This window comes from Thamnophis elegans, chromosome Z, assembly GCF_009769535.1.
Source record: "Thamnophis elegans isolate rThaEle1 chromosome Z, rThaEle1.pri, whole genome shotgun sequence".
NCBI classification, from domain to species: domain Eukaryota; kingdom Metazoa; phylum Chordata; class Lepidosauria; order Squamata; family Colubridae; genus Thamnophis; species Thamnophis elegans.
The window spans coordinates 82,676,852-82,697,101 of record NC_045558.1 but is presented as its reverse complement, the minus strand read 5'-3'; the positions used below and the strand labels follow the sequence as shown (position 1 = coordinate 82,697,101).

General features: G+C 36.9%; 1 protein-coding gene across 2 annotated transcripts in view; it reads left to right on the top strand.

Moving 5' to 3' along the window:
* TRIP13 (thyroid hormone receptor interactor 13) overlaps positions 1 to 19,847 on the top strand; it is a 29,564-nt gene extending 9,717 nt beyond the window's left edge. For both annotated transcript variants that reach the window (XM_032234732.1, XM_032234731.1), the window contains exons 7-15: positions 3,691 to 3,781; positions 4,130 to 4,202; positions 4,728 to 4,791; positions 6,596 to 6,682; positions 9,283 to 9,389; positions 11,036 to 11,189; positions 11,455 to 11,567; positions 13,999 to 14,068; positions 19,467 to 19,847. In XM_032234732.1, the coding sequence (XP_032090623.1) occupies positions 3,691 to 3,781; positions 4,130 to 4,202; positions 4,728 to 4,791; positions 6,596 to 6,682; positions 9,283 to 9,389; positions 11,036 to 11,189; positions 11,455 to 11,567; positions 13,999 to 14,068; positions 19,467 to 19,562 (855 nt within the window). In that variant the 3' untranslated portion in view covers positions 19,563 to 19,847. The remainder of the gene's footprint in view (positions 1 to 3,690; positions 3,782 to 4,129; positions 4,203 to 4,727; positions 4,792 to 6,595; positions 6,683 to 9,282; positions 9,390 to 11,035; positions 11,190 to 11,454; positions 11,568 to 13,998; positions 14,069 to 19,466) is intronic.
* Positions 19,848 to 20,250: the final 403 nt, after the last annotated feature.

Sequence of the window (20,250 nt, the reverse complement as noted above, 5' to 3'; positions counted from 1 at the left end):
TCTAAATAAAAATTGGTTATATTTAATAACAGAGTTTCTAAACCTCCTTTCGTAGTCACTATTTGCAATTTATATCAAATTTCCTCTTATCAAACCAATACATATATATGCATTGTTATCATTATCAATCATTTAACTGTATTCATTATCACTTCATTTTATACATAATGCTCTAAATTTAACTAAATTTGACTTTTATTATAAGCTTTCATTACATCAACCTGTGTCTTTCCAGTAATAGTGCAGTCTTATGTCTCTTGCCCTTTGGCATTAGTATTCTGGTTATTTCCTTAGTAAGTTTTGTATGGACTTCTCCGCAACTTATTGCTTATTGCATATCTTGTATAAGCTCTAAACCCTCCATCTGTTTCTTTGATCAGCTTATCTTTGGTTATCACTAGTGCTTCTGACAAGATTTCTCTCCTTAGTTCCATCAATTCTTCTCTCTTTTCTTCTTCTATACTTTGAAATCTGGGGTAGAGCTCTAGATCATCTATCTCCCCTTTCCATATTCCACTCTTTCCATTTCCAACCACGCTCAGTTCATTGTCAGTATCAACAATTTTCTTGTCTCTTTATTTATTTTTTCCTTCCGTTTTTAGAACTCTGGCCTCCACTTTCTTCATTTGATGAACATCCTCAATTTTTCCATCAAATTTTACTGTTTTACAATCTACGTTCTCCAATTTTCTCTGTTACTTCTAATAATTTTTGAATTTCAAACATAATCTTTTGCAATGTTAAGGTTTCTTTTTCATGTTGCGCCATTCTTCCAATTTGTAAACACTGCCACTTTGGCATTCAAAACTTTTTATTAAATTTAAAGCAAATTCATTTATTATCTTTCAAGACAAGGCTTTGTTTTCACTCCATTCCAGCTGCCAATAAAGCTCCTGAAGAGCACCTGTATAAACAACCCATGCTCTTCTCACTATCAGTCTCTGTAAACAAACTGAAGAACCTTGAAATGCAAAGTCAAATGATCAAAGAGAAAAAAGAAAAAACAATATTTCCAAGCCTTCAGCTTCCAAGTGGCAGTGTTCTTCCTTTCCCTCTGTTATTACTGCCCTCTTAGTATTCCTTTTATATCTTCTTTATATTCCAGACTTAAAGAAAACAAAATGCTTAAATAGAGCAAAAAAAAACCCATCCAATCCAGCATTATAAAAATAAGGAAAAAGATTTTCATCCATAGGTATAGAAAAAGGAATATAAAAAGTAGAAGAAAAACTAATCTATTCAATTTAAATAATTGCAAAAGTTCCATCTGTAAAAGAAATTTTTTAAAAAGGATAACACACTGTCTAATGTAGCTTAATTTCGCCTCTTGTTCTCTTCTGTTTTCAAATTTAATTTAGCTTTTTTTTTGGGGGGGGGAGTCTCTTTTATAATAATATGATTTCCTCACCAGATGGAATTTTCTCTTTCCGTTTTCCTCCCGTTCCGGAGCTGTCCCAACTTCAGCAGCTTCAATGGCTGCGCTTCTGTCACCGGTAAAAAAAGATTCTCCTGGATCAATCAGAGACTTTGTGGTGTCCCTGAGATCAGCAGGAAGTATTCTTCCCTGCCACCATCTCTTCGGGACGGTTTAGGTGCAAAAGGACCGTCCAGCGGCAAAAGTATCAACTACGATCTTGGAGCTGCAAAATCGCACGTTGTGTCATCGTGACGTCAACGCCTCCTCTCTCAGTCTATGGAGCTATTCAATCATTCAGGTCATGGTTGTCCCAAAGGTGCTTTTGCCAAAATACAACTAGACTTTCTTGGGTTTTTTTAAAAACATTTTGATTCTCCTCCAAGAAGCTTCTTCAGTTGTAGCTTCAATTGATTCAGATTGGGTCAATCTGACTGTCAGATTTTCTTCATTCAAAAAGATGCCTTTTTTGCAATGATTTTACAGGATCAGAACTACATTATTAATTACAGGAATTTCTCACCCCATGATTGATAACAAGTATTCTTTTAATAACTGTTTACTTAAACTACTTCACTATGTTTCGTGGCATGTGTTTGTGTCATTGAAGAACTTGGTGCTTTCTTATCTCAGCAAAATAAAAATGGTATTACAGGAGTATTAAAAATAGTAAGTATCATATAGCTGAAAATAAGACTGCATTCTGTTGAGTGCAGTCTAGTTTACAAATATATATATTACAATACTTAAGTGTCAAGCTATTTCCTTTGATAGGCTAGTCATAGTCATATTTGAAAGAAGACAGTTTGGAAAACATTTTCTTTTAATTAGGATCTGCAACAAGTGAGTGGTGTGAAGTTGAGATTAATTGTATATAGTTTTAAAATTGTTTTAAAATCACCTTCATTCAGATCTATTATATGGTCCCCTCTTAATTTCTCAACACAACATTCCTATTTTCAATACATTTTCCATCCACAATTCATTAGAACCTTAATCAATTTAATAGAATAGAATAACAGTTGGAAGGGACCTTGAAGGTCTTCTAGTCCAACCCCCTGCTTCGGCAGGAAACCCTATACCATTTCACACAAATGGTTATCCAATCTCTTCTTAAAAACTTCCAGTGTTAGAGCATTTACAACTTCTGGAGGCAAGTTGTTCCACTGATTGATTGTTCTAACTGTCAGGAAATTTCTCCTCAGTTGCTTCTCTCTTTGATTAGTTTCCACCCATTGCTTCTTGTCCTGCCTTCAGGTGCTTTGGAGAATAGCTTGACTCTCTTCTTTATGGCAGCCCCTGAGATATTGGAACACTGTTATGTCAATCATAGTCATACTTTTCATCAGACTTGATATGGGGGGGGGGGGAGAGAAAAGGAAAGAATGAATGTGAAAAAATAAATAAATGATAAAGTTATTAATCTTAGTTGTACTTGTGATATGGCATTAGGGAAAATATTTTTTTTTCTTTTGGCTCATTTCATATATTTTGGCTTTTGCTTTCCAATGAGTGAAAAATAAGTTTCTTTTCTAAAGGGAATCTCATGTAACATTTGTACAAATACAGCATTCAATTTTAGAAAGCAAAATTATCTAATTTAGGATTGTGTATTCTAAATTCTCCATTCTTGAATCCTGAAGATACAGGCATTTAAAAATGAGGATATTGAGAAATTCTATTTGCAAGAGAGATATAATTCATAAATGGGAATGCTATTTTATTCCCAAATTCCATCTGTTTTGATATAATTTGATTTGTTCCCAAAATCTTAATGTATATGTATGTAAAATACCATACTTTTATTGCACAAAGTGGGAAAAGGGTTTTAAAAAAACCAATTATTTACTAAGAAAAGAATCTCAGTTCCTATTCTTATTTTTACTTATTCATTGCTTTTAAAATAATACCAGAAAAGGACAAATCATAGATAATTATAATATAAATGCATACATTCTTAATGAAAAGGCACTGCATAAAAACTACTTTTAAAAAAGTTAAGATTCAATAGCAAAAGGAAAAATAAATAATAAAGTATAATCTCAGCAGCTACAATTTTTTCAAAGGCATTTGATGATAAAATTACAAGTTGATTTTGTTTTTATTCAAGTCTATTAAATCTACAACAAACCTAATGTCTAATACTTTTATTATGTCATAATAATTCTCATGCCTTAATATCATTGGATTGATTTGCTCTTTACATAGATGGAAACAATTAATAAAATGTTCAGTTTTATTCTGATACGCTATTTTCTATTTTACTCTTTAATTAGTTATTAAATTATGTTACCACAACATTACTATTCTCTGACCGAAGTGTTGATAACAACTTGATATCATGGAACAGAGTTATTCTACTACATGGTAACTATTAACTTTTTAATTAAAAAGTATGTAGCTAGAATACTTCAGTGTAATGCTTAACTTGTAGCATTTTGTAAAACTGAGAATGTTTCTCCTCAGTGCTTAAATAATTTGTAGAATAATCCTGTAATAAAATCCATATTATTTCTCTTATACTATACTACAATGAAAGATGAAGCAAAATATAATCACAATTTCTCCTTTGCACTGTGTTTTCATGTACCTAACTTCTTTGTGTGACTTGTCACTTGTGAGACTGCCATAATTCAGTAGCAAATGCTGCCAGTTGATGTGGCAGGAAACATGCTGAATTATGTTATTTAACAGTATTCTATATTTTGATTGTAGGTCCTCCTGGTACTGGTAAAACTTCCCTTTGCAGAGCAATGGCACAGAAATTGACTATTAGACTTTCACATAGGTAACTTTAAGTAATGTTTTCTATATTCAAAGTCAAAATAGCATCAAATTCACAAGCTAGCATTTCAATATTAATTTGCAAAGGTTGAATATTATTGTATATATACATGGTTCTTCTTTTAATCTGGAGTTTTCGCATTTGGACATCATACTATCCCTGTTATGCAACTGCTGCTTCCACAACAATGTAAACATCTTAATGAAAATGATAGTATTTATGTATTTCAGAGCACTATAAATGAAATACCATGAACTGTAATAACTCTGAAATTGTTAATTCCATAGATACTAGTTGTTTTTCCTTATTTAACAATAGTTATTTCAGGTTGACAAAGTTGACCCAGCTCAGCTTCATTTGTTTTACTTAATTCTCACATTAAAATGATAAATGGTCAACTTTGTTTTAATCATTGCTCTCTTCATAACTCTAAGACTCTTGGGGAAAGTATTATCTGGTGTAATGCTTTATAAAGTCCACAGGAATAATAATTTTTGTTTTAAGATTTACTTTTAATTGAACTTTTAGGTACAGCTATGGACAGTTGGTAGAGATAAATAGTCACAGCCTTTTCTCTAAGTGGTTCTCGGAGGTATGTATTTATATATGTATATATATATTTGCAGATGTTGAAATCCCATTTGTGATTTCTGTGATATGTTCAATTGCTAAGGAATTTACACTCTCATCTTACTAGATTTTGATGTAAAAATAAATGATCATATCTCAGTATAATGAATCTGTGTAATGAATGGACAAGCCCTATTCATTCCAGAATCTGCCATACATTGGAAAAGTAGGCAAGCTAAGTCAGTCCAGAAGGTTACTTTACACTCAATCAAACAAGGTTTCCATACTTTTGCTTTCCAAATAGGATATGCCTAAAAATGAGGAAGGTATGGGGGATAATCCATAATTTTCTTTTGGGGCTAACAAAAGCTTAGTTATTTTGGAATCCTAATCTCAAGAGAAGAGAAGGTTTTTTTGCTGGAGCAAAACCCCAAAAAGAGCCCCCTCCAGAAATAAAGGAGAAATATTGGTGGGGAGGAGGCAAGAGAGAGAAAATGGGTTTAAGGGAGATTCTGAGGCGAGAGCTCTTAAGTAAAACAAATGAAGATTGTTGTGTAATAAATCTTGATGGAAGAGTAGGGAAAGGCTGGAATGGAATTTGATGTAAATTACTCTTTAATTGCAGAAATCTATCTGCTCCAATGTATAGTTCACTGGAAAATTTTAACATATATTTTATGAGATCTGTGTCTGCTTAATTATTTCTTGAAACTTTAGTAATTAAATGTTATTGTTCTTAAACAAAGCAAAATCATAATCTTTTTTTAACACTTTAACCTTTGATCCTCAGTTCCCAGCCACTGAATCTGTGAAATTTATTACAATTTATGGGGTATATCAAGTCTTGAATGTTTTGTGCCATTTTACACTTTTTAAACCTTAGATCGTATCCACACATCTCAAACCCTACTGATACTACAGAGGTTTTTCCATTTTTCCCCATTCCATTCCACTTTATTATTATTGTTAAATATATTTGCATGTCATTGCAATGAAATGGCAGGCACATAAAATATTACACAAAACAATCCCCATATAAATATTTAAAATATAACAACACAGCAAAAATAAAGGATAGAAGGGGCAAAATTAACAAATGAAAATGTTATCTTCAATAATATCATAATTTTCATAGTAGTATGCAAATGAATTCAGAGCTGTTACCACAATTTAAGATGGTAAAGTAGGAAAGTATTATGAAATATTTCCCATAGCAGGAGATGGAGTCAGTAATCTCAGTAATCTTAATATAGCTGCATAATACAAATGGCCTGCAGAATAGTGAAAAATTAAGTATTTTTCCAAATGATGGCAAAGTCTTCATATAAGTAGGTTTTGTTTTATTTAAATTTCATTTAAATAAGCTTTTTGATATATTTTATTGTTCTCTCCATTTCATACTTGGTTGGATTTGTTCTTTATTTCTCCTGCATTCTTTAAGTGTCTTTCACTGTTTCCTCTTGTAGAGTTCCTCTGAAAACAGACCTTCCAGCATCCAGGGAGTTCATACAAGTGTACTTCAAGGGTGTTAGCACTAATTCATTACAGGCTGTGACAGCCTTGGTCAGACTGTTCAATAGAGTTTAGGAATAACCCCAAGTTTCTTCAAGAATATAAAGGTTGGGCTGACCAATCAAACAGACTCTTCTTCTCTGCAGGAGTATTACTTAACCTTAGCAGGGGTGTCAAATTCGACCACGTCACGCACTGGATTGTGACATATCATAATGTTTTTTGCTTTTGCAGAGCCAGGGTGGGCGCCAGTTTGACAGGCCTGCCCTGTAGGGATAAAATGTATTTTATCAATTTATATGTTTTTTTTTTAGAGTGGAAAACTTGTTACAAAAATGTTTCAGAAGATTCAAGAATTAATTGATGACAAAGATGCCCTTGTATTTGTACTTATTGATGAGGTATGATTATAATAGTACTTCAATATTAAAAATTGTTTGCACTAGATAGTGTTTATACAATATCACCAGTATGCGTATTACAAAATTCTATGTCTTTTTTTCTGTCAGAATCCAAGCTAGGCTGTATGAAGGAAAAGAAATCAGATTTTAATTCATGCAGGGGTAATTCAAAATCCACCTGTGCTTTTTATGGGTTACATTTACCATTCTTTAAATCCTCAGGTTAAAGTCTGAATATGCTCATGATTCTGCCTGTGTTTGTTTGTAAATTTATATACATACACACCTATTCATTACGACATTACATCAGATATATTTTCATAATATACATTTTAATCTGAGTTCTAGTTTATATTCATAGCACAGATTCAAGGCCACTCAGAATGACTTATGGCAGCTTGCAAGTAAAAATAAATTCAGTTCAATTTAGACACTGACAGGCTGCAAACTAATTTTGAATGGCTTACAATAAAACAAAAGACCCACAATTATGATTGAAAAAAAACAAGACGTCAACTGTAGTCAACAACATCCATGCATACAAATATATTCATTATCCCTAACCACCTAGCCCAAGGCCTGAAGAGCCAGCTTTTCAGAAAACCAACAGGGTGAACCACACAGGCCCCTCCACTCCACAAAGGAGGCACTGGCAGTAAAGTCTACCCTGTAACCCAACACTGATTGTGTTCCAAAAGAAAAGAAGAGAATCACCATAAAATACCTGGAGCCAATTCAAAAGAATATTGTATATCAAAAGCCACCGAGAGATCAAGGTGCACAAAAATTGATTCACTAGCTCCTGCCTATCTCCACATCTCTCCCCTTTACACTGCTCTGTGCAACATGGCTAAGATGGCTACTGAATTCTGCTGTTGTCCCATCACTGTTTTCAGCTGAACTTCACCCCCCCCCCCCCACTTCCCTTCCTTGTCTTCCCAGGCCAACCCTAGCCTAGTCTGGAGACAAGATCTCTCCAACAGCTGATAACTGAAATTTCCCTTTTTATAAATTCCTAAAACAAAAGCTTCCAACTCTCAGTGTCAACTGGTGCTCCAGGAGGATATCATGCTTAAAACTATCATGCTATGGGGTGTGACAGGAAGGGATGTATTTTTTCCATCCAGTTCCTGTTTAAAATCATTGACAAGAATAATCAATGGCCTTTTCATCCCAAGCCTAGATTTGAGTCTAGGCTAAAAGGAGTCTAGATAATACCACTCCATCTTTAAGGCACTCTGTTGCTGACTTAGAAAGAAAAGATAATTGTCTAAATGTTTTAGCTCCAAGAAAGGTTTCTTGAAGAAGGCCTATCACTTTCACTTTAGAATAACAACATTCTGTCACTCAAGAAACCATTGACAATCTTCCAGAGCTAGGCTGCTACATTCTTCCAAGTAACCCAGAAGAACTAAGAGAAGAATGAAATTAAACTTACATATGGCGGATGCAGAGTTTCTGGCGAAATACTGCTTTAATTGCAGTCTGGCTTAAGAATCAGATGTGCAGGCTGGGGTTTACCTCAAGTGAAAACATTGTGCAGGGCCACGTATCATCAATGACAAAAGTCTTTAATCAGGTTCACTGATAAATCAACCATATCTTCTCCCTGGAAAAAAAAAGAGTTTTAGGCATTTTGCTCTACATCCATCTGCGTTAGGGTTTTTTCTTTTATTCAGTGATGGCTAGATTTTGTAAGTTTACGGCCCTAGCCAATGTACAAATTTTATATAAATTTTTAGAAGACATGGAATTACTAAACTAATCACAAAATTTGGTCATTTAACAACAAAAGTATGACATTTCATTTAGTTTTGGGATAAGGAGAGAGTCATAATATTAGTAATGATAAATTGAATAGATGTGATTATTTTACCATTTCTGTTTCACAGTGAACTATTTTTACTACTAAATTTCAAATTTGGACTTGGCATACAACCAGCAGGAAAATAACTCGAAATAAAGAATGCTTTCTATGTGACTGATATAAATATCAAGATATAAATTAATTACTGGAAAAGTTTGCTTTGTTCTTTGCAAAGCTTCCCAAACTTAAAAATCTTAAAGGGGGGGGGGGGAGACTTTTTAGTTTTGACATTTGTGTGATCCCAAAATTTCTTTTCTATTTCTGTTTAATTTTTTAAAAATTTACTTTATTTTAAACAATATATGGTTTTCCAACTCCATCAAAGTAAGTGTGGGCAAAAAATAAAATCAGCAAAACCATTTGGAGGCCAAGGTTTTTCTCTGCTGAATTTTCAGGCAGCAAAGTTTTTTTTTTAAGAAAACTGTTTTAGATGTTCAGTATCTTTTAATTACAGTAATATATATTATAGTATTTTTTTTTTATTCTGGGGCAGAAAGAATAGAAATGGCACATTGTTTAAAACAGGGCTGTCAAACTCCAGGCCCACGGGCTGGATGCGTCATGCACTGGCCATGCCCACGTCTGGTTTAGTGAAAAGGGGAAAAAAGTCTCCACGTGATGCCACCATGACAATGTGAGTTTGACACCCCTGGTTTAAAAGTTCAGGCAGAACTCTTTTTTAAAAAATTGCTATACTAAAAATATGAGGTAGCAACCTTTTTTTCTTTTGCAGGTGGAAAGTCTCACAGCTGCTCGTAGTGCTTTTCAAGCAGGTACTGAGCCTTCTGATGCCATCCGTGTTGTAAATGCTGTACTTACACAAATTGATCAGATCAAAAGGTAATCATTAATCATTAGCATTTATTACAAAAGATTAAAAATAAAATGGGATTATCTGGAAGCAAGATAATATTCCTTCTTTCACAGAAACTTTTGAAAAGAAATCATTATAATTTAGAGAATATATATAATTATTACTTAATTATACTGAAAATGAGTGGCTTTGATTGATATAATTATCCTATCCATTATGTTCAATTATATAATTATTTTAATTAGTATCAAACAAAAGCACTAATTTTCAGAGTTGATTTAAAGTTGTCAAACCTCATTTGCTCCATAACCGAGTAGTAATTTGTTGTGTAGGAATAATGAGAAGTATTATATACTCAAACAATTTCTTGAGGAATGAAAACTTGTCTTGTGTTAAAAAATTCTGTGTTCAAAATGGCTGCAAAAGTTGATAGAGTTAGCAGAGATGGCAAAATTGATTGCTCTGATTAAAGAAGAGAAGACAATTTGTTTCTACCTGGACACTGCTTTTGGACTTTGAATAAAACTTTGATTTTGGGTTTTGCTGTTTAGATAGATTTATTGTTATAGAAATGGCTAGTATAGATTATATAAATGCAGGGTGGATTTAAATCAAGTAGTAAAAAGGCTTGACTTAAATCAACTGAATTGAAATCAAAAGTTTTAAAGAGCAACTGATATCTCTGTCCTGCAGTGGCTCCTCCTCTGACTCACTGTTGATTCACCAACAGTCCCATTCACTTTAATGGGATGGCTGGTGATGCAGCAGTGGCACAACAAGGTGAGGGATATGGCAGGCAGCAAGTTAGTGAATGCCCGTTAACAGATGCTGCCATGATGGATCTGAAATGACAGGTGTTCTTTAATTTTATATTTATAAGCTGCTTAGAAGGCTTTACTTTCATTTTTACTACTTGCCTTTTCTCCTCACCCTTTTAGTCTGGTGGTACAGATGCATTTCTCTTCAAAAAATCATACAGTTTGTAGTGTAATACATTTGTAAAATGATGGGATAAAGCGTTATTCCTGAACTGTGTTTTATGATTTATTTCATTGTTACTGTGAAATTGGATGAATGCATTAATGCAGTGCATGTTAAGTGCCAAGCTCAGTTTGCAGAACTTGGATTCATTGTATGAGTTTACAAAAAATGTAAATATTGCAGAATATACAGACTCATGTTACATAACTAAGTTCCATTTCATGCTGAATAAACTAAATTATTAATGTATCTTAAATAGAAAATTATCTTTAGATAGATTTTATTCCAAAAGCATTTTATAAATTATATATTTTATAAACATAAAATAAATTTGATAAAAATAAAAAATCCAATTTGAATAAAAAAAATCTGATTTAATTTTTTAATCTGAGTTATTTTTATTAAATCATCAATTTTTATCCATCCTGTATAAAAGTAAAAAGTTGAGATTTTTTGTTACTCCCTTATTCTACTGATCAAAAGGACTCAGAATTCAATGTGTCTTTTTCTTTTCCCTCCTACCCTACAGTTTTTTCTCTGACCCTTTTCCTCCCTTATTTTCCCCTTATTTTCATTTTTCTTTATATTTCTGTATTTTATATTTTGATAAACTAATAAAATATTTGAAGTAGAAAAATGTATGTATTCCTTAAGTATATGAAGTGACACTCTTGCAATTGTGATTTTAAAGGTATCCTAATGTGGTTATACTGACGACTTCAAATATCACAGAGAAAATTGATATTGCTTTTGTAGATAGAGCTGATATTAAACAATATATTGGGCCACCTTCACCTGCAGCTATATTCAAAATCTATCATTCTTGCATAGAAGAACTAATGAAGGTAATTTCAGTATTCTTAAAATACTTACAAGTATAATTCTTATCCTTGAAGAGATTGTATTTAAATAATTTTTATTTTTATTCTTGGTAATGTATTTTTCTGTGTATTTAATTTTCACATGGAAGCAATGCCTATTCCTTTTTAATAACTTCTTTGCTTTGAATATTGTCTTTATATTTATTGAATTGGTGGTTAGCACCTTTTAAGTAACTGATTTTTTAGCTTTATATACATTTTTTGTAAATAAAAACTTTTTTTCCTGAAGTGCCAAATAATATATCCCCGTCAGCAACTGTTAACACTCCATGAGCTAGAAGTGATTGGTTACTTAGAAAACGACGTGTCAAAATTAAGTCTCCTGTTAAAAAATATTTCAAGGTATATATCAGTGCTTAGTTTTGCTTACTTTTTGTTTTGTTTTATGCTTCTTTGTGATTATTGTTCGATAAGATCAAACACTGTTTCCAGAATCGAATAGCCAAGACCTCAGATTCCAGATAATGCCAATTCTGACATACCAACCTATGTCTTTTCTACATAGATAGGAAGTATTGGTAAATATAAGTCTGGAAGAAGCCCAAGTCAGAAGGTGTAGCACCATCTGATAATGGTACCATCTGAAACAAATAACACCTCTGTTTGGCTAGATACAGCTTCATTTCATTCAGACCATAACAGCCCCCAAGCACTGGATCAATTCTTCCACTGGGTCTCCAGCATGACTGGAGGAGAGATGGAAAGCTGTATTTCAGTGTCCACCTTTAGGTCTGGAGCCAGATAGTACCTGGGAAGAACATTTTTCAAAAACAGAACTCAGGAAAGCTTTGCCTCTGAGATAAACAAATGGATCTTTGTGATAATGCCAATAAAAGTTCCCTTTCTACTGTAGAAAGTTCCCTTTCTACAAATTCATGAGACAAACAATCTTGTAGACTCTTCCCCCAACAATTAAAAAACAATTGAAAAACTGACACGTTTTACGATACTTAGCTATTTGTAAGCTAGGGGAAAGGGATGCCTTTGAATCAGACTGATTCCTGGCAACTGTCTTGACTAGTTTCTGCAGGGGATTATGACTTTTTCAGAAGTGGTTTGATATTGCCACCTTCTTAGGGCTGAGAGAGTGACTGGTCCAAAGTCTGCTGGTGCATAAGGTTGGGCTAGAACTCATAGTCTCCTGATTTCTACACTGATACTTTAACATTATACTGACTTTCTGATGATTTTTTCTGTCTCATAATTATTTCCGATTAAATAATTAAAGTACAGCATAGTATCGATGAATCCTAGTTAACATACCTGATTTTTCAGAATATAACTTTTCTAGACCAGGTTGAATGATAAATACTTTTTATTGATAATCAGCAGTCAAATGTTCAGCATTTATCTCAAGTTACCCATCCTATCTAGATTATAATCAAATTTGGGCAAGATTCTTAGGTATCAATATTCTCATTTGTCCTAATGAGAAGGAGTAATAGAATTGGATGTTTGTAATACTGTATTTTAATACTCTAAATGAACATTTTCATAAATGTCATGTAGCTGTTAAATAACAAAATGAGATTGAACCTTAGTCCAAAGGCTATGCTAACAAGCAATCCTTTTCAGGTACTACATCCCAAAGAAAATCCACTAATACTCCACAGTTCAGTGCCCTCTACATAAAATCCCAAGAAGTCTATTTTGGAACAAAATTACAAATTTTTTACTTTAGGTAACAGTTGGAATAAAACTTAATGCTATATATCTTTTTCCTCTAGATATATAAAATTGTTTGAGGATCAGTTCTGGCTGCCTTTTTCCATTTTATAAACATACTTTTATTGTTGTTAACAGTAGAAAAATACTGTTCTCATCTCTGGCTCTTGCTTGAAACCTCTTCCTAATGTACTTTGCATAAGTGTATTTCTGCATTTTCAGGACAATTTCTCAGCAAAATCTAGAAAAAATGCCAGAAAGTAATATATTTAGGTACATTCAGTACTCTGAAAGCTAAAAACTGAATGCACACTGACAGTTTATTTTTGTTCAAAAAGAAAAAGCAAAACCTCTGCAACAATAAGAAACATCTGATATTTCCGAAGGACAGATTTAATTCCTGGAGCATTTATTTACAACATCCACTGTTTTGACTCCTATTTAAATTTTAAGAGTTTACAACCTAGAAGTATTTATTTTAAAAGCTGAGAAATTGAAGAGCTAGTTTATAAATGATTATACTAGAACTTTTGAAATAGAAACAGAATATTTCAAAATTAAGAATGCTTTGCAAAGGTCTGAAATATTTTGTATATCCTTAATAGAACAAAGCTAGATTACGCAAACGTGTTAGGGTAGTAAAATCATTACGGTACTTTAGTATAAATAGTATATTTTGCTGGCCCTAATAGGTTTCTTGTTACTGCAACTTACTTGGTGAATGCTAGAAAATATTTTTTTAAAAACAAGAAAGGGCAGGTTAAAAAAACAATAATCCAAACCTGGGGCCTGAAAAGAGAAAATATTTCTATAAATCACAAAATATATCCTCAAAATTTATTTTGAATTTGGAAGCTCAAGAAGTTGTGAGTAATATGAAGGTATATACTTAAAAAATGTGTAATCTGATAGAAAGTTAATTCAGTCAGATGAGATCCTATTCCAATATATAATAAAACAGAAAAATATTACCAATCGAGCAAACAAGGCTCACTGTCCAATAGCAAGTTGGTTCAATATGTATTGTGTCGTGAAATTTATTCCAATTTCTTTATATGCTCATACTGACAAAAATTAAACCTAATGCATAACATATTTCTGCTTATAGGAAAAGTGAAGGACTTAGCGGCCGCATCCTAAGAAAACTTCCTTTTCTAGCCCATGCCCTGTATATTCAAGTAAGATGATATTATTTTATAAAAATCATAAAATACATAAATAGCCCTATGTGTGAGCTTGACTTTTACTCAGTGATAACTATAATTTTTCCCATTTTTAATTTTGGTACATGTTACAAAAAATTAGCATAAACAAAGCATTCATATGCAATAGCAAATAAAAAAAATCAATTAGGTTAGTAACATAGAATCATAGAACTGGAAGAGACTGGGGCATTGGTTCTTACCTGATATGCCCCTTCTCTAGGCAAGTGGAGACAGGAGCCATGCATGGGTTAACTCAGCCAGAACCAATAGGACTGAGTCTACTAAATGATGTCATCGTCTCTGAGGAGTGTCCTCCTGCTTTCTTGACGAAGACAATAGGTATGCGATAGTCAACTGCTCTCATCCCTCTATGTTTAGGTGACCCCCCAAAGTCCCTCCGCGACCTAGGCCAGTCCCCAGAAGGGTGGGGGTGGCTGCTATCTCCACCTGCCTAGAGAAGGGGTATATCAGGTAAGAACCAACGCCCCATTCTCCAAAGTTGGTGGAGACAGCAGCCATGTGTGGGATGTACCAAAGCTGTACCTGTCCCCAGGTGAGAATGTGTCTGGCTTAGGCGCTTGAGGGGAGCACTTGCTGAAGCACATGTCCGAAGGCTGCATCGGCTGATGCATATCTATCCACCTTGTAGTGGCGAATAAATGGCTTTGGAGTAGTCCAAGTGGTCACCCGGCAGATTTCCTCCACCGAGGCCTGCATGGACCACGAAGCCAACGTTGCAATGCTGCATGTAGAATGTGTGGTAATGTTGTCCAGAGGTGTGAGATGATGCGTTAGATAAGCACGTGATATGGCTGATCAAATCCAGTGCCCAATCATTGAAGAAGATGCCTTAAGGCCTTTATTAGTAGGGTGGAAACAGACAAAAATGGCCTTGGGGCGTCTGAAGCTGACTGTCTTGTCCACATATATTTTAAGGGCACGACACATGACTAGTATGTGCCACTTGTGTTCGAGGGCATAAGTTGGCCTGGGAATAAATTTGGAAGGGTCAGATCTTGAGACCAATGGAAAGCCAAATTTACCTTGGGGATAAAGATAGGGTCAATTCGAAGGACCACTCAGTCCGGATGGTACACGCACAGATCAGATCTGAGGGAAAGAGCCACCAATTCTGAAACTCTGTGAGCCAACGTGATGACTACCAGAAAAAATGTCTTCAGTATGAGATGTAGCAATGAGGCAGATCTAAGCGGTTCAAATGATGGTTCTGTGAGGAATTCATGGACTTCGGAGAGATCCCATGAGAGGAAGTGATGGGTGATGGGGGCTGAGATTAGACGCACCCCTAATGAAGGTCTGGCATGTGGATGCAAGGAAAGAAGTTCTTCACAATGTAGAGAGGAAAGGGCCGCCATCTGCCGCCGTAGGATGTTAGGTGAAAGTCCCCTGTTGAGACTCTGCTGCAAGAACTCTAGGACCTAGGAGACTGAGGCCTCGAGGGTGGTAATAGATCGAGAGAAGCACCAGGTTGTGAACGTTTGTCATGTTGACTCATAAATTCTATTAGTGTATAGTGCCTGCATAGACGAACCTCAGGAAACATCTGTGATGTTTGTGAATGGGGACGTGGAGATAGGCCTCTGTGAGGTCCACCAAGGTGAGGAGATCGTTTTTGCGCACTCTCTAGGATGGATAGGAGAGAGTGCATTTTGAATCTCCGTTATCTTATGAACTGGTTGAGAAATTTGAGATCGAGGATTGTTCTCCAGCCCCCCGAAGACTTTGCATGATAAATAGAAGAGTAAAAACCCCGCCTCACCTGGCCTGGAGACACAGCTTGAATAGCCCGAATGTGAAGCAGATGATGAATGGCCTGTTCCACCAGGAGCCTTTTGTGAGGATCCCTGGAGATCGGGCATGTGACAAAGTGGTTCGGAGGATTGGAGTGCAAGTGCAAGATTAGACCGAATCTGATGGTGGACCTGAGCCACGCATTGTTGGTGATGTCGTTTCAACGATCCGTGAAGGCTGCAAGACGTCCCCCGATAGGGAGATTCTCCAGACAGTCACTTCTGCCTCTTGAAGGACTTATTGGAAGAGTCCCTGAAGGATTTCCTGGAGGTAAACCTCTAGTTATTTCTGTTGGATCAGTTAGAGAAGAAGGGACCCTGTCTGGGAGAGGCCTGACATTGGGGACAGGAATTGGAGAAACCCCCGTCCTGCCCCCTAAAGGGCTGCCTACGGTAGAAAGAGTGTCCGCATCTCTCCTGCTTCTTAGTGGCAACCTGGAGGACTTTCTATTTATCTTTGATTCCACTAAGAGGGGCTGTAGTGGGGGACCAAAGAGGAGGATAGAAGAATAGGCTGAGGAGGCAAGTTTCCACTTTGCAAGGGCTGCCACCTGCCATTGCGAGACGAGACAGAGGAAGCAATGGATTTTGAAGCGAAACGGGCAGCATCTAAAGATGCATCTGCAGTGTATTCCAGGGCTGCCTTAAGTTTGTTAATGCCCCTGTGAGCCCTGGAATCTCTGGGGGGAATTCTCTCTTGAAGCTGTCTAAGCCATAGGAGGGCAGAGCGACTAAAGAAGGAGGATGAAGTTGCAGCATGAACAGCCCAAGCTGCGGCCTGATGTGCCTTAACAAGAGTCTGTTCAAACCTTTTGTCCTCTGGGTGAAGAGCCTCCTCGGGAGCAGCTGAGGCCGCATTAGGAGAGGACAAGATCAAAACAGGTAAATCAATGGAGGGTACCTCAAGAGTTTTGGCGAGGTCAGGACCAACATTGTAGAAGCGCTTGTCCAAGGGGGAGGGGAGGACCTGTACCTGGAGACACCCACTGGTTCTGAACCACATCTATGAAGAGTCTGGGCGAGGGAATCATCTTCTTTTCCACCTTGGGCTGGATGAAGAGGGGATCAGTGGTGTCCGTCTTGTTCGTCTCTGTGCCCTGAGAAGTCTTGGGTGGAGGGATGCCAGCAATCTTCTTTGCCTTAAAGAGGAGAGACCAGAAGATAGCAGGTTTAAACAGACGAATAAACGGGTGGATCTGGAGGGAGACCTTCATCCTCAGAAAGATCCGAATCTTGGGCAGGGCGTTCCTCCTCTCCAAAAACAGAAGGTTGGTTGGAGGTACCAGGGAGATCATACGAGGAAGAAGCCAAAAGGTCACCATTCCTGTGTCTGGAACTTGTGGAAGAAGAGGACCTGCGTGGGGTAGAATGGTTAGAAGACTTCTGTTTAAGACCCACAGCTATGCCTCTCTCAATTGCATCGGATATGATAGCAGCCATGTCAGGTGGGTAAGGTAGAGGCCTGCATGGAGGAGAGACATCCTCCTGGGACAAGAGTTTTCCGTCTGGAGTAAGACTTCTGTCACCCTCCGACTCCTCCCCATTGCAGACCTGGTCGCCTGTGGCCCTGGCCTTCTGCGGCTGGATAATAGAAGTTGCAGGGAATAAATCATCTTCTGAATCCGATGATAAGTTGGGAGGAGGGCCGGGTTCCACAGGCCTTTGGGCCTGGAAAGGATGGGGCACTATGTGCTTGGTTTTATTCCTGGCCTTCCTAGGAGGAGCTTACGTGGCAGTATTCCCTCCGTCTGAAGGGGCGGTATTTGTAGCCCTGCGAGTAGGCTGAGAAACCTTAGCAGAGGGCTCATTGGAAGGAGCCAGTGGGGCAGGCCAGTGCCTATGCGCAGCGGAAATGGGGAGGCAGTTGAAGCATTCTGGACCTGGACAGGTGGAGGAACCTGCGGATCTTGTGCTGGAGAAGACGCCATAGCAGTACTATGACCTTGCTGACCGAAAGGAGAAATCAAAATGGCCACCAGGAGGATTCGTGCCTAAACAAAATGGCCACTGAGGCTACAGAGCCTATGGGCCAGGCGCCACAAGGCTGAGGAGGCCGCGGTATCCAGCAGGCAATAACTGGCCCTTGGAGAGACTGTGGAAGCGGTGGAGACTTCAGCGGTGCTCTCTGAGGAGGTAGCAGTGCTTGCGGTGTTTGTGGTGGTGACGGCCTGCGGCGACAGTTGGTGGTGATGAAATCCACCCTTGCAGCGGCGGCGCAGGAAACTAGGTCGCTGGGGCATCCGCGAGTCCTCAATAGCGGGTGATGCCAGGGAGCGCCGAGAAGAAGGAGCCTCTAAATAGCCATGGAGAGCAAGGAGGCTGCGAGTCTCAGAAAGAGCTCTCGTGGCGGTGCCTTCTGTCAGACCCCTGAAGGGCTATTTGAAAGCCTTCACTCCCTGAGGAGCCGTCCTCCATGATACTTGTCTTTTATTCTTTCTTTTTTCTTTTTTGGTAATTTGGAGACAGGAATCCTTCCGAATTAATTCTCTTTGAAAAAAGGCCAATTAGAATAATTTTTAAAAACGAATTTAGAGTAGTAAGTTGAGGAGAGAGCAGTTAGCACAGCCAGTCCTGATCAAACTGAGTCTAAAAATGCGGGAGGACACTCCTCAGAGACGATGACATTATTTAGTAGACTCAGTCCTATTGGTTCTGGCTGAGCTGTCTCCACCAAGAATTTGGAGAATTTGGAAGTCTAATATAATCCCCTGCCCTTGGGAGAAGTCCTTATTCTATCAATGATTGTCCTATCTTTTCTAGAGAATCTCCAGCAATAGACATTGATAACTCTGGAGGTAAACTGTTCCCAATTGATTAATTGTTCTTATTGTCAGGAAATTTCTTCTTAATTCCAGATAGAATTTCCCTGTAACAAATTTCCACCAATTGGTTTTTTCCTGCCTTCAGGTGCTTTGAAGAATAAATCAATCCACCTTTTTCCTGTGACTCTCTTCAAGTATTGGAAGACATCTATGATGTCACCCTTAAGCCTTCCCTTTGTCAGGCTAAACCAGTGGTTCCAATCTTCGAGCTTGGTGGTGGCCCAGTAGGTGGGGGGAGAGAGATGGGAGGGTTCTTTGTGAGTGGCAGGCATCTGAGCATGCCCGGCTCCATTTGTATATGTGGCAGGCACGTGCACCCATTGCTTGCACAAGTGGAGCTTTGCTGTGCCTACCATTCAAGTGCCTACCAATTACACAAGTGGATCGGCATGGGCGCATTTGCATAGGCATAATTGCCCAGTGCTTGAGTCCAGTCCAGTTCCAAGCGGGCTGCAGCCCAGTAATAGGCCAGAGATTGGGGACTCCTGGGCTAAATATATCTAGTTTCCTTAGCCATTGTTGAAGAGCACTGGGCCCAAGGCATAACTCTGAGGTACCCAACTGCTTATGCTGCAGAAATTCCATTGGAACTGTTTCTATTTCAATGGAATTTGTACATTTACATTTATGTAATGCTTGTAATATTTCATATTGTGTCTTAAATAACTCTTCAATTCTTTTTATATAGTGAATTTATAAGCTTTTATTCTGGCACTTAACATTTTTCTTTCCTTTTAGTCCCCTAATGTTATAATGGCAACTTTCCTCCAAGCTTTATCACTTGCAGTGGACAAGCAATTTGAAGAACGAGCAAAGCTTTCAGACTGTGTTTGATGTTCTCATTCCTACTCTGTTTTGTGGTAGTTTTATTTACATACATTCTTACTTTGTTTTTCTATCTACCTACTGAGATTGCCAATTAAAAACCATGTGTTTTTAACCTGAAGATCAGTTCAGACTTTCTTTTTTTAACTATTGCATGTACAATAAATTACCTCCATATATTCAAAGGTTTGATTTTGTTTGGGTTGTCAAGATGCCATGTATTGTTAGGGGAAGTAACTTAAAAGCAATTCCAAGTTATTATTCCCAATGATTTTGACGCATTCTTGGAGTTGGAATGCCTATAATTTATATCATGTTTGTATTATTTCTCTGAACAAGATGACTAACTTTTATATCTCTTGTAAAAAATAAAGATGGTGTGTAGTGAAAATCTTATCTTTCAGTACATTAAGACTAACTAGGCAATCATTAATAATAAATAAGAATCATTTTTTTGTATGTGTTTGTTTTGCTTCTCATCTAAGAAGCTTCTTCTGTTCAGAACTAAAGAAATTTCTTGGGTGAGAAATGAAAAGTTTTTAAAGAAAAAACCCAAGCAAGTTCTGTTGTCTTTTTAAAAAAGGATCTTTGGGATATGCTATTTAAGGCTACTGTTCGATTTAAAACACATTGAAAACTACATGTTAATAGTGGCAGAGATGTTTTTTTGTATAATATATGCATGAGTATAGGCCAG